General features: G+C 43.1%; 1 protein-coding gene and 1 long non-coding RNA gene across 4 annotated transcripts in view; one reads left to right on the top strand and one right to left on the bottom strand.

Moving 5' to 3' along the window:
• Positions 1-3,969: 3,969 nt before the first annotated feature.
• LOC149984058 (uncharacterized) lies at positions 3,970-12,838 on the top strand. The gene is made up of 3 exons (XR_016495325.1): positions 3,970-4,106; positions 4,218-4,279; positions 12,717-12,838. It is a non-coding gene; the product is annotated as an uncharacterized LOC149984058 (long non-coding RNA).
• The window catches only part of vtg3 (vitellogenin 3, phosvitinless), a 41,079-nt gene continuing 36,465 nt past the window's right edge, over positions 9,845-14,458 (bottom strand). For 2 of the 3 annotated variants that reach the window (XR_016495324.1, XM_021599921.3), the window contains exons 27-28: positions 10,333-10,441; positions 9,845-10,099 (exon numbers count right to left, since the gene is read on the bottom strand). Coding sequence is in view for 2 of the 3 variants with exons in the window: in XM_021599921.3 (XP_021455596.2) it covers positions 10,334-10,441 (108 nt within the window). In the remaining variant the exon portion in view is untranslated. Of the gene's footprint in view, positions 10,100-10,330; positions 10,442-14,458 lie in introns of those variants that run through there. The other variant, XM_090232275.1, reaches the window with a different exon arrangement.

The following is a 14,458-nucleotide window of genomic DNA, read 5'->3' as shown; positions in this document are numbered from 1 at the left end:
TTCTTCGTGTTTTTTGTCATTCAATAAAATAATGGATTCACACCACGCTGCGCTTTGGTCTATTCCATGCGACGATCGTGACAGAATAACCAACCAACAATGGTCCAAGCAGAGTGGTAATGGCCAGCAGCAGCAGCGGCAAAGAACGCAGGACTCATGGACTTGGGAGGAGATTCTGGACGGGGGAAGGACCCTGGGCACAGCCAGGGGAATATTGCCGCCCCAAAGCAGAGCTGGAGGCAGCGAAAGCAGAGAGGCGCCGGTATGAGGAGGCAGCACGGCAGCATGGCTGGAAGCCCGAGAGGCAGCCCGAGAGGCAACATTTCTTGGGGGAGGCACACGGGGAGTGTGGTGAAGCCAGGTAGGAGACCTGCTCCAACTTCCCGTGCTTACCGGAGAGGGACCGGGCAGGCACCGTGTTATGCGGTGGAGCGCACAGTCTCCCCAGTGCATGTGCATAGCCCGGTGCGGTACATTCCAGCCGGCATGAAGCCGGCTTTATGCATCTGGTCTCCAGTGCATCTCCTCGGGCCGGCGTACATGGCACCAGCCTAACGCATGGTGTCCCCGGTTCGCCAGCACAGCACTTATCTGGTTGAATGCTCCCGGTAGCCAGGCCAGTGCGGCGAGGTGGAATAGCCCGCACTGGCCTGGCTACCGGGAGCATTCAACCAGGTAAGGATGGGCAGGCTCGGTGCTCAAGAGCTCCAGTGCGCCTGCACGGTCCGGTCTATCCAGTGCCACCTCCACGCACCAGCCCTCCCGTGGCAGCCCCGCACACCAGGCTGTCTCTCCGTCTCATCCCTACAGGTGCTTCCGCCTGTTCAGCGCTGCCAGAGCCTTCCTCCTGCCCAGCGCTGCTAGTCTCCCGTCTGTCCTGAGCCGCCAGAGTCTCCCGTCTGTCCTGAGCCGCCAGAGTCTCCCGTCTGTCCTGAGCCGCCAAAGTCTCCCGTCTGTCCTGAGCCGCCAGAGTCTCCCGTCTGTCCTGAGCCGCCAGAGTCTCCCGTCTGTCCTGAGCCGCCAGAGTCTCCCGTCTGTCCTGAGCCGCCAGAGTCTCCCGTCTGTCCTGAGCCGCCAGAGTCTCCCGTCTGTCCTGAGCCGCCAGAGTCTCCCGTCTGTCCTGAGCCGCCAGAGTCTCCAGTCTGTCCTGAGCCGCCAGAATCTCCCGTCTGTCCTGAGCCGCCAGAGTCTCCCGTCTCTCCTGAGCCGCCAGAGTCTCCCGTCTGTCCTGAGCCGCCAGAGTCTCCCGTCTGTCCTGAACCGCCAGAGTCTCCCGTCTGTCCTGAGCCGCCAGAGTCTCCCGTCTGTCCTGAGCCGCCAGAGTCTCCCGTCTGTCCTGAGCCGCCAGAGTCTCCCGTCTGTCCTGAGCCGCCAGAGTCTCCCGTCTGTCCTGAGCCGCCAGAGCCGCCAGTCTGTCCTGAGCCGTCAGAGCCGCCAGTCTGTCCTGAGCCGCTAGAGTCTCCCATCTGTCCTGAGCCGTCAGAGCCGCCAGTCTGTCCTGAGCCGTCAGTCAGCCAGGAGCCGCCAGAGCCGTCAGTCAGCCAGGAGCCGCCAGAACCGTCAATCAGCCAGGAGCCTCCAGAGCCGTCAGCCAGCCAGGGGCTGCCAGAGCCGGTTGTGACTGCTTTGGTCTACTCCATACAACGATCGTGACACATTCAAAATGGATCAGGTCAAGTGGTAGGGGTACATAAGGTGATTATGTTTTATAGTATTTTTTTCCTCTAATATCAATTTGTTAACGCTAAGTGTCACAGTCAGAACAATTCCCACAATATTAGCCAAACCTCTCTTCTTTCATATCTTTCAGTCTGGAGTCCCAACATTAAAACCTCTTGCAGCTCCCCCCCCCTACTTTGTGCAATTTCCTCCTGAAGACATACTCAAATCTAACAGCCTGTAGCTCAGGCACAGAACCAAGGATATGCATATTCTTGGTACCATTTGAAAACACTCTGAAGTTTGTGTACATGTGAATTGAATGTAGGAGAATAACACACATTAGATCTGGTTTAGATAAAACAATGAAAAAAACATGTTTGCTTTTTCTTTTTGTATCATCATCTTTAAAATGAACAAGATAAAACAAACATTCAGATAGAATGATGGGGACAATTTCAGTGAAAAATATAAGAGGGCAACAGTACAAAGTTTCAGAATGATAACTTCCAAAATGAGTGGGCTACATGACATGTATCATGAAGTCACCCAGGTGTCCCACACAAGCAGCTCAAATGTACCCAAGTGACCAAATTGGTGAAGGTTTACATTTTGAAACAAATAACTATATACAAAATGCCAAAATGGTATTCTAACACACCCCCCCCAAAAAAAGTTGAGAAAAAAAAATGGAAGAAAAAAATGAAAAAAATAAATATATATACATTTACAAAATAACAGGGGTAACTATTTACACATTTTCAATATTTGGATGACCCTCAGTCCTCTATCAAATCAAATATATTTATATAGCCCCAGCCTAAAACCCCAAACAGCAAGCAATGCAGGTGTAGAAGCACGGTGGCTAGGAAAAACTCCCTAGGGAGGCAAAAACCTAGGAAGAAACCTAGAGAGGAACCAGGCTATGAGGGGTGGCCAGTCCTCTTCTGGCTGTGCCGGGTGGAGATCACAGTGGTTGAAGAGGGTGCAACAGGACAGCACCTCAAGAGTAAAAATGAACAGTTTAGGGTTCCATAGCCGCAGGCAGAACAGTTGAAACTGGAACAGCGGCAAGGCCAGGTGGACTGGGGACAGCAAGGAGTCATCATGCCAGGTAGTCCTGACGCATGGTCCTAGGGCTCAGGTCCTCCGAGAGAGAGAAAGAGAGAATTAGAGAGAGCATACTTAAATTCACACAGGACACTGGATAAGACTCCCATTCGGAGTCAGTGTCACTGTGAAAGAAAATGTTCAGTTAGAATAGTTTCACATATTAGCCCTGTATCAACAGGTATAATAAACATATATATAGAGAGTTGACGGTTGAATATATTATTATAACCTGCTAGATCTACTGTCTCTTTTATATTATGACATTTCAGCTAGATCTACTGTCTCTATTATATTATGACAGACCAGCTAGATCTTTGTCTTTATCATATTACTGTCTTTATTATATTACAACAGACCAGCTGTATCTACTATTTCCATTTCACTTTGGCCATTGATGTGGTCCTGCACTCTCCTCAACAGCCTCAAATAGGCTATTTCATGTGGGTTGGGGTGGGGCGGCAGACACACGCATCTCACATTTCATGACATTAAATGTTTATATATTGCTTATAAAATAAATAATAAATCATAAATAACATTTTATATTATTAATTTCAAACAAGGGCATTAACATGATAAGAACTTACCAGTCCAAAACGATGTCCTCTCCCGTTCAAAAAATATCCACAATCGCTAAATGAAGCGTCCTACAACATCTCTGTCTCACCTTCCCAATCAATTTACTCTAAAGTTGTGTGTACATCTGTATATCTAGACTTAGATTTTGCTTTCCCTGACTTAGTCGCCATAATGATTGATATATAAACAGCTGATTCTGCGCATTCACCAAACAATACAGGGCGTAAATGCGTAGCTTCTTCCGGTATGAAAATTCAATAGCGCATGACTCTCTTTACGCTGGAGCTTACTACATGGGTTGGTCTTGCAACACATAAACATGGCGTATTGCCACTTAGCTCAGCTCATTGGCTATCTACCCAGCTAAATTTCAAGACAATCAGTGGTCATTGGGTTAAAAGACAGTCAATCAACGAAACAGCGGGCAAATCATTGGAGCACGATGATGTCATGACTTGTTGTCTTCAAATCGGTTTCTTTCAGTCAATACGTCCCGCGAAATGACCCATCAGGTTTGATTGTGTTACAAACAAACCAGTTGATTGCAGTGAAACCCAACATGACTGGAAAAGTCACGTTCTGTGTGGGGTATTTACCTGGAATGTGTCTTTGAAAATGGAATGAGACGGAATTCACTACACAAGCGGTTCAAAAAATGTTTCGTGTAGGCTATAAAAACGGATTTTATCAAACAAAAGATAATTCAGTGTTTAACAATGAGCATTGGAATTGCAAACGGACGAAGATCGTCAAAGGTAAACTATTTATTTTATTGCAGTTTGTGAATTAGTTGCGCCTGTGCTGGTTGAAATAGTTGTTTTTTATGGGGCTCTATGCTCAGATAACCGCATTGTGTTCTTTCGCAGTAAATCATTTTTTGAACCTGACAACGCAGTTGGATTAGCATGATTCTAGGCTTTCGATACAGGTGAGACACTTGTATTTTCATGAATGTTTAATATGACTATTTATGTAGCGACCACCGTATGTTGTGGAACTTCAGCCCGCTAGCGGGTTCCGTGCGCAGAGAGGTTAAAGACAAAGTCTGGGATCTGGGAATCTGTCCAATGGTCATTTGAATTATTGATATTTACTCATTGATTCTTGAAGAATATAAGTTATAAATGTCTCATGAGCTTAGCAAGCGTCTTTCTCTATCATAACTCAGAAGGTAAGGTTTTAGTAATCAGTTGATTACAAAAAACTGTTGTGAAAAACAATTCATAGCTTCAAATGTTCTGTAAACAGGGTTACTTTTCCTTTGCACCATGCCTCAGCTGTATACCTCAGCCTTATGTTGTTATTTAAATCCCAGAATGTCCCCTCACTAGAATGAGAGAATTGCCAGGGATTTCATCAGCACTGAAGACCTCCAGTCTCAACGCCAACAGTGAAGAGGCGACTCCGTGATGCTGGTCTTCTAGGCAGAGTTGCAAATAAAAAGCCATATCCCAGATGGGCCAATAAAAATAAAAGATTAAGATGGACAAAAGAACACAGACACTGGACAGAGGAACTCTGCATAGAAGGCAAGCATCCTGGAGTCGCCTCTTCACTGTTGACATTGAGACTGATGTTTTGTGAGTACTATTTAAATGAAGCTGCCAGTTGAGGACTTGTGAGGCGTCTGTTTCTCAAACTAGACCAGTGGTTCTTAACCTTGTTGGAGGTACTGAACCCCACCAGTTTCATATGTGCATTCACCGAACCCTAAATTGGAAAATAAAATATGATTTTTTCAAATTCAAAACATAGGTATATATTTTACTGGTACACAAAATGAACCGTGCATCAACATCACTGTGTTCAAAGAACAAAATCATCCAAACATGATTTTCACACAAAAACATAATAATGAATATTTACTGCAATCAGTGTGACTTCTGGAAATGCGCGGCTTCACCTTGGCAAGTGCCACTCTCATGTCATTTTCGCAACAAAGTCTGTTCCTTTTCTTCTTTTTTATGTCCAGCATCCTCGAAAAGGATTGCTCGCAAAGATATGTTGTGACGGTATGAAAATCTCCAGAGCTTTCTTAGCAGTAACAGGGTACGTTACCATTTGTTGACACCAAAACGTTGAAAGCGTTGTTGTTCTGAAGAGTTGCTGTTGAACCTGGCTCTGCTGAATTTCAATGATTTCATAGAGGAATTCATCATTGACATCTGTTGTCTCAACACTAAACGTGAACGGCTGTCTCACCGATGCTGGATATGACTCTCCTATAGGGAAGTATCCGTCGAGAGACTTTGCAAGCTCATCTAAGTGCGTGGCAATTGCTTGCTTCAGTTCCGCGGGTACAGAAATGTCTCCGATTCCAGATACATCTTCGATCTTACTTACACAGTCGTCCAGCAGGGGAAAGTTTGCGAAGTTACGGTTCTCTGTTCGTCGTTTCCATAACGTTAGCTTTTTTTTAAAAGCCTTCAGGTTTTCCTCCGCTTCGATGATGTTGACTCCACCGCCCTGCATCTTTTGATTGAGATGATTGAGAGCTGCGAAGATATCAGCCATGTACGCTAAAATGAGAATGAACTCAAAAACAGAGCTAATTCCACACGCACGGCAAAAACACGATTCAGCACCTGTCCCCGGGATAACCACCGAACGTTAGAATGGTACAGAAGTACCTCGAATTCAGAGCCCATTTCTTTACACAGCTCACTGAAGATGCGGTGTCTCAGAGCACTAGTTCGCACATAGTTCACGCATTCCAAGGCTTTTAAAATGATAAACTTGGATTAGCTAACACAACGTGCCATTGAAACACAGGAGTGATGGTTGTTGATCATGGGCCTCTGTACACCTATGTAGATATTCCCTAAAAAAATCTGCCATTCCTGCTACAACAGTCATTTACAACATTAACAATGTCTACACTGTATTTCTGAAAAATGTCCTTATTTTTGAAAGAAAAGCACATTTCTAAGTGACCCCAAACTTTTGAATGGTAGTGTATATATTAGGATGAGGAATTTTGGAATAGCATTGCTCAGTGATTCGCTTAATACAGAAGTTGACAGATGACTGATTTTTTTACTGACTAGCTAGGCAAGTCAGTTAATTAAGAACAAATTCTTATTTTCAATGATGGGCTAGGAACAGTGGGTTAACTGCCTTGTTCAGGGGCTGAACGACTAATTTTTTTACCTTGTCAGCTCTGGGATTTTATCTTGCAACCTTACAGTTACTAGTCCAACGCTCTAACCACTAGGATACTTGCCTCCCCAGATGCTAAGCTACAGGACTGTTTTGCTAGCACAGACTGGAATATGTTCCGGGACTCATCCGTTGGCATTGAGGAGTATACCACATCAGTCACAGACTTCATCAATAAGTGCATCGATGACGTAGTTCCCACAGTGACCGTACTTACAGTGCCTTGCGAAAGTATTCGGCCCCCTTGAACTTTGCGACCTTTTGCCAAATTTCAGGCTTCAAACATAAAGATATAAAAATGTATTTTTTTGTGAAGAATCAACAACAAGTGGGACACAATCATGACGTGGAACGACATTTATTGGATATTTCAAACTTTTTTAACAAATCAAAAACTGAAAAATTGGGCGTGCAAAATTATTATACAGTTTTATATCTTTATGTTTGAAGCCTGAAATGTGGCAAAAGGTTGCAACGTTCAAGGGGGCCGAATACTTTCGCAAGGCACTGTACATAACCCAACCAGAAGCCATGGATTACAGGAAACATCCGCACTGAACTGAGCTAAAGGGTAGAGCTGCTGCTTTCAAGGAGCTGGACTCTAACCCGGACGCTTATAAGAAATCCTGTTGTGCCCTCAGATGAACCATCAAAACGGGCAAAGCGTAAATACAGGACTAAGATTGAATCGTTCTTCACAGCCAGCACTGCAGCTGCAATGAATGAGTAGTTGAATCATACTACACCGGCTCGTCAGACACTCGTCGGATGTGGCAGGGCTTGCAAACTATTACAGACTACAAAGGGAAGCTCAGCCGCGAGCTGGTCAGTTAGTTACAAAAGCCTACCAAACAAGCCAAATGACTTCTATGCGTGCTTTGAGGCAAGCAACACTGAAACATGCATGATGGCACCAGGTGTTCCGGATGACTGTGTGATCACACTCGCAGGGCCAGACTGATTACCAGGATGTGTACTGCGAGCATGCGCTTACGAACTGGCAAGTGTCTTCACTGAAATTGTCAACCTCTCCCTGTCCGAGTCTGTAATTCCAACATGTTTTAAGCAGACCACCACAGTGCCTGACCACCACAGTGCCCAAGAACACTAAGGTAACCTGCCTACATGAATAACCACCCGTAGCACTCCCATCTTTAACCATGAAGTGCTTTGAAAGGCTGGTCATGGATCACATCAATACCATTTTCCCAGAAACCCTAGACCCACTCCAATTTGCATACCTCTCAAACAGATCCACAGATGATGAAATCTCTATTGCACTCCACACTGCCCCTTCCCACCTGGACAAAAAAAACATCTAAGTGAGAATGCTATTCATTGACTACGTCTCAGCGTTCAACACCATAGTGCCCTCAAAGCTCATCAATAAGCTAAGGACCCTGGGACTAAACAGCTTCTACCCTCAAGCCATAAGACTTCTGAGCCACCCAGACTATTTGCATTTGCACCCTCTCCCCCTCTTCACACCGCTGCTGCTCTCTGTTGTTATCATCTATGCATAGTCACTTTAATAACTCTACCTACATGTACACATTACTTCAACTAACCGGTGCCCCCGCACATTGACTTTGAACCGGTTCCCCCCTGTATATATTCTCACTATTGTTATTTTTCTGCTGCTCTTTAATTACTTGTTACTTTAATTTCTTATTCTCATTCATATTTGTTTTAACTGCATTGTTGGTTAGGGTCTCGTAAGTAAGCATTTCACTGTCAGGTACAACAGGTACACCTGTTGTATTCGGCACACGTGACTAATAAAATTGGATTTGATTTGAAAATTGCAAAAGATTCCAGACACCCTAGTCATATAATGTTCTCTCTGCTACAGCACGGCAACCGGTACCGGAGCAGCAAGTCTAGGTCCAAAAGGCTTCTGAACAGCTTCTACCCTCAAGCCATAAAACTGCTTCACAGCTAATCAAATGGATACCCAGACTAATCATGTAGTAACCAAATTAGGTGTTGAACAAATATAAATGTATTTTATATTTGAAATTCTTCAAAGTATCAACACTTTGCCTTGATGACAGCTTTGCACACTCCTGGCATTCTCTCAACCAAATTAATCATGAATTAGTTACCTGGAAGGCATTTCAAATAACAGGTGTGCCTTGTTAAAAGTTAATTTGTGGAATTTCTTTCCTTCTTAATGCGTTTGGGTCAGTCAGTTGTGTTGTGACAAGATAGGGGTAGTATACAGAAGATAGCTTATTTGGTAAAATACCAAGTTGATATTATGGCAAGAACAGCTCAAATAAGCAACGAGAAATGACAGTATTACTTTAAGACATGAAGGTCAGTCAATTCGGAAAATTTCATTAACTTTGAAAGTTTCAAGTGCAGTCGCAAAAACCATCATGCACTATGATGAAACTGGTTCTCATGAGGACCGCCACAGGAAAGGAAGACCCAGAGTTGCCTCTGCTGCAGAGAATAAGTTCATTAGAGCTACCAGCCTCAGAAATAGCAGCCCAAATAAATGATTCACAGAGTTCAAGTAACAGACACATCTCAAAATCAACTATTCAGAGGAGACTGCGTGAATCAGGTCTTCATGGTTTAATTGCTTCAAAGAAACCCCTACTAAAGGAAACCAATAAAATAAGAGACTTGCTTGGACCAAGAAACACGAGCAATGGACATTACACCGGTGGAAATCTGTTCTTTGGTCTGACGTGTCCAAATTTGAGATTTTTGATTCGAACCGCCGTGTCTTCGTGAGATGCAGCATAGGTGAACGGATGTCCTCCGCATGTGTGGTTCCCACCGTGAGGCATGGAGGAGGAAGTGTAATGGTGTGGGGGTGCTTTGTTGGTGACACTGTCTGTGATTTATTTAGAATTTAGGGCACACTTAACCAGCACGGCTGCAAGAGCATTCTGCGGCGATACGCCATCCCATCTGGTTTGCTCCTGAAATGGTTTGGGATGAGTTGGCCCGTAGAGTGAAGGAAAAGCAGCCAACAAGTGTTCAGCATATGTGGGAACTCCTTCAAGACTTTTGGAAAAGCACTCCAGGTGAAGCTAGTTGAGAGAATGCCAAGAGAGTGCAAAGCTGTCATCAAGGCAAAGGGTGGCTACTTTGAAGAATCTAAAATGTAAAATATATTTAGATTTATTTAACACTTCTTTGGTTACTACATGATTCCATATGTGTCATTTCATAAAATGGAATCAAATATTCTAGTTATACTTTGGGATCTCATTTTGATTAATATTCACAATATCTGTGAATAATATAATTTTGGGAATGTTTACATATTCATGAAACCGACATTCTTTCAAATAATGAATGTTCAAAGAATTTGAATGATGCAGATTACCATTTTATTTCACATCAATAGGCAAACTCTCTAGTGAAAGAAGGTAGACGTTTGAAAATATTGATTTCAGATATGATATCCAAATTAAAGTTTAACACAAAAACACTTATTGTACAAATAAGACTTATGGTCTGCCTTCTCCAGATCTTCACTTTTTAGAAATGTCAATGTATGCCATTAGCCTCATTGTTGATGAAAAGATTCACTGCATGGTCATGGATTTCTGTTCCTTTAGTTGTCCTTCTGCAGTACACAATGGAAATGGTAAGACTAGTAAAACAATCAACATGATTCATAACCTTTATGCTAAAAAACAAAGGCCCCTGATGTTTTGAGCACAACACCAATGAAGTAAGACGGGGGAATAATGGGGCGTTAAGAACAATCCATATCAAGTATATAAATGTCACCTGTACATTTATAAATTGAGCTCAGTACACATTTTTTTCAGCCCAAAAACAATTATTGTAATTTACCTTATAGTTCTTTATGCATCTCCAATGTTGAGTTTCCCATTAACTGTTGACCGTCCTCAAAATCGGTCACTTGGATTGGAATAGCGATCTCCTGATGATATACTGTCAACTGATGTAATGACAAAAACATACTGTTAGAAAAGCACCAAAAACAGCTAGAAACACTTTATAATAAAGGCCATGAGCATGCATAAAGAATATTAATAAATAGTAAGCATGTATTTTGTATTACAATTAGGGCAGCACAATATTGGCAACAAATCAAATTGCAATTTTACTTGGGATTATATACAGAACAAAAATATTAACGCAACAATTCCAAAGACTTTACTGAAAATGGGGAAATCAGTCAATTGAAATAGATTAGCGTCTAATGAATCTATCGATTTCGCATGACTGGGAATACAGATATGCATCTGTTGATCACAGATACCTTAAAAACATGGGCCTCACAATGGGCCTCTGGATCTCGTCATGGTATTTTTGTGCATTCAAATTGCTATTGACAAAAAGTAATTGTGTTCATTGCCTGTAGTTTATGCCTGCCCACACCATAATCCCAACGCCACCATGGGGGACTCTGTTCACAATGAAAATTTGGCAGACATCAGCAAACCGCTCACCCACACGATGTCATACACATTATCTGCGGTTGTGAGGCCGGTTGGATGTACTGCCAAATTCTCTAAAACAACGTTGGAGGTGGTATATGGTAGAGAATTTAACATTAAATTCTCTAGCAACAGCTCTGGGGACATTCCTGCAGTCAGCATGCCAATTGCACGCTCCATAAGCTATGGACAACAAACACAATTGGATTTTATCGATAGCAATTTGAATCCACCAAAATACTGTGACTAGATCCTGAGGCCCATTGTGAGGGCAATTTTTTAAGGTATCTGTGACCAAAACTTGAAATATCTGTGGCATTTTGTTGTGTGATATAACTTCACATTTTAGAGTGGCCTTTATTTGTACCCAGCACAATGTTAATCTGTGTAATGATCATGCTGTTTAATTAGCTTCTTGACATGCCACACTTGTCAGGGGGATTTATTATCTTGGCAAAGGAGAAATGCTCACTAACAGGGATGTAAACACATTTGAGAGAAATATGCTTTTTGTGCATATAGAACATTCTTGGATCTTTTATTTTACATGTTGCGTTTATATTTTTGTTCAGTGTAGATCAAAACACTTCAGTAAACTTTTGGAATCATAGAAATGGATGATCATTATAATGATCATGGTGAAGCCCAAAAATTGACCTCCCTGGAAGCCTGTGTTTCAGACATTATGAAGTGGATGGCGGCAAATCTTCTACTTTGAAACTCGGACAAAACAGAGATGCTAATTCTAGGTCCCAAGAAACAAAGAGATCTTCTGTTGAATCTGACAATTAATCTTGATGGTTCTATAGTTCTCTCAAATAAAACTGTGAAGGACCTCAGCGTTACTCTGGACCCTAATCTCTCTTTTGACTAACATATCAAGACTGTTTCAAGGACAGCTTTTTCCATCTACGTAATATTGCAAAAATTAAAATATTTTTGTCCAAAAATTATCCTGAAAAATTAATCCAAGGTTTTGTCAATTCTAGGTTAGACTACAGCAATGCTCTACTTTCCAGCTACCCGGATAAATAACTAAATGAACTTCAGGTTAGGGCTGATTTCAAGGTTTTACTGCTAACCCACAAGCATTACATGGGCTTGCTCCTACCTATCTTTCTGATTTTGGTCCTGCCGTACATACCTACATGTACGCTACAGTCACAAGACGCAGGCCTCCTTACTGTCCCTAGAATTTATAAACAAACAGCTGGAGGCAGGCCTATCTCCTGTAGAGATCCATTTTTATGGAATGGTCTGCCTATCCATGTGAGAGACGCAGACTCGGTCTCCACCTTTAAGTCTTTATTGAAGGCTCATATCTTCAATAGGTCCTATGATTGAGCGTAGTCTGGCCCAGGAGTGTGGTGAACGGAAAGGCACTGGAGCAACCTTTGCTGTCTCTGCCTGGCCGGTTCCCCTCTCTCCACTGGGATTCTCTGCCTCAAACCCTGTTACAGGGGCCTTGGCTCAGGATAGTAAGTAGGTGGTTGAAGATATCCCTCTAGTGGTGTGGGGGCTGTGCTTTGGCAAAGTGGGTGGGGTTCTATCTACCTGTTTGGTCCTGTCCGGGGGTATCGTCGGACAGGGCCACATTGTCTCCCAACCCCTCCTGTCTCAGTCTCCAGTATTTGTGCTGCAATAGTTTGTGTCGGGGGCTAGGGTCAGTCTGTTATATCTGGAGTATTTATCCTGTCTTATCCAGTGTCCTGTGTGAATTTAAGTTTACTCTCTCACTTTTTCTCTTTCTTTCTCTCTCCCTCACTCTCGGAGGACCTGCGCCCTAGGACCATGCCTCAGGACTACCTGGCTTGATGACTCCTTGCTGTCCCCAGTCCACCTGGTCGTGCTGCTGCTCCAGTTCCAACTGTCCTGCCTGCTGCTATGGAGCCCTGACCTTTTCACCGGAGGTGCTACCTTGTCCTAGACCTGCTGTTTTTTCAACTCTCTAAAGACAGCAGTAAAGATACTCTGAATGATCGGCTATGAAAAGCCAACTGACATTTACTCCTGAGGTGCTGACCTGTTGCACCCTCAACAACCACTGTTATTATTATTATTTGACCCTGCTGGTCATCTATGAACATTTTAACATCTTGGCCATGTTCTGCTATAATCTCCACCCGGCACAGCCAGAAGAGGACTGGTCACCCTTCATAGCCTCGTTCCTCTCTAAGTTTCTTCCTAGGTTCCGGCCTTTCTAGGGAGTTTTTCCAAGGCACCGTGATTCTCCACCTGCATTGCTTGCTGTTTGGGGTTTTAGGCTTGGTTTCAGTACAGCACTTTGTGACAAACTGATGTAAGAAGGGCTTTATTAATACATTTGATTGATTGATCATTCTAATTGCATTGTTGCAATACAGCGAGCACTTGGAATTCCGTTTTCTTTGGCATGACAGCCGAAGTAAGGGAGGAGATGGTTGGGACAGAGTAGGAACAATTTGAAATGGTACATTCACCAATTATTGTAGAATATAGCCTTTTTCTCTCTGGTTAAAAACAAGCTGTTGAACTAACAATGCTGATATACTCCACCGCTGGTACTGGCCTGTATATAAACACAATTGATATGTTAGGAGGAAATCCAAAGAAAAACCAACCGGTACATTTTCTTTTTGATAGCCCATGCTCTTACAATGGAAAGCTATGGGGCATATGCAATTCCAGCTCCCAGATTGCAATTCCTATGGCTTCCATTAGATGTCAACAGTCTTTGTTCAAGGATTCAGGCTTGTTTCTTCCCAAACGAGGACACATTTTGAGTTTTGGTACTGGGAGTCAGAGTTGGTTAATAATTATTAAAGAAAAAAAATAAGCAAACATGTTTGGTGTTCACCTAAAGGCATGTGGGAGACTTCAAAAACATGCAAAAGACGGTACTCTGGTCAGATGAGACTCAAATGTAGCTTTTTGGCCATCAATGAAAAATCCCATTTTTATTTATCCTTTATTTTACCAGGTAAGTTGACTGAGAACACGTTCTCATTTGCAGCAACAACCTGGGGAATAGTTACAGGGGAGAGGAGGGGGGATGAATGAGCCAATTGTAAACGGGGGTGTTACGGTTTTCTTCTGGTGAAAGAGAGGAGGACCAAAACGCAGCGTGGTTATCTTTATACATCTTTAATGAAAGATGAAAATAGAACAATATACAAAACAAGAAACGTGAAAATACCGAAACAGCCCTATCTGGTGCAACAAACACAAAGACAGGAAACAATCACCCACGAAATACCCAAAGAATATGGCTGTCTAAATATGGTTCCCAATCAGAGACAACGATAAACACCTGCCTCTCATTGAGAACCACTCTAGGCAACCATAGACTTTCCTAGACAACTCTACTAAACACAACCCCATAAATCTAATAAACCCCTAGACAAGACTAGACACATAAATCACCCATGTCACACCCTGGCCTGACCAAAATAATAAAGAAAACACAAAATACTAAGGCCAGGGCGTGACAGGGAATTATTAGGTGACTGTGATGGGTTGAGGGCCAGATTGGGAAT

This window comes from Oncorhynchus mykiss, chromosome 4 (assembly GCF_057628025.1).
Source record: "Oncorhynchus mykiss isolate SJ-2025 chromosome 4, ASM5762802v1, whole genome shotgun sequence".
NCBI classification, from domain to species: Eukaryota; Metazoa; Chordata; class Actinopteri; order Salmoniformes; family Salmonidae; genus Oncorhynchus; species Oncorhynchus mykiss.
This window is presented reverse-complemented; position numbering and strand designations above follow the sequence as displayed.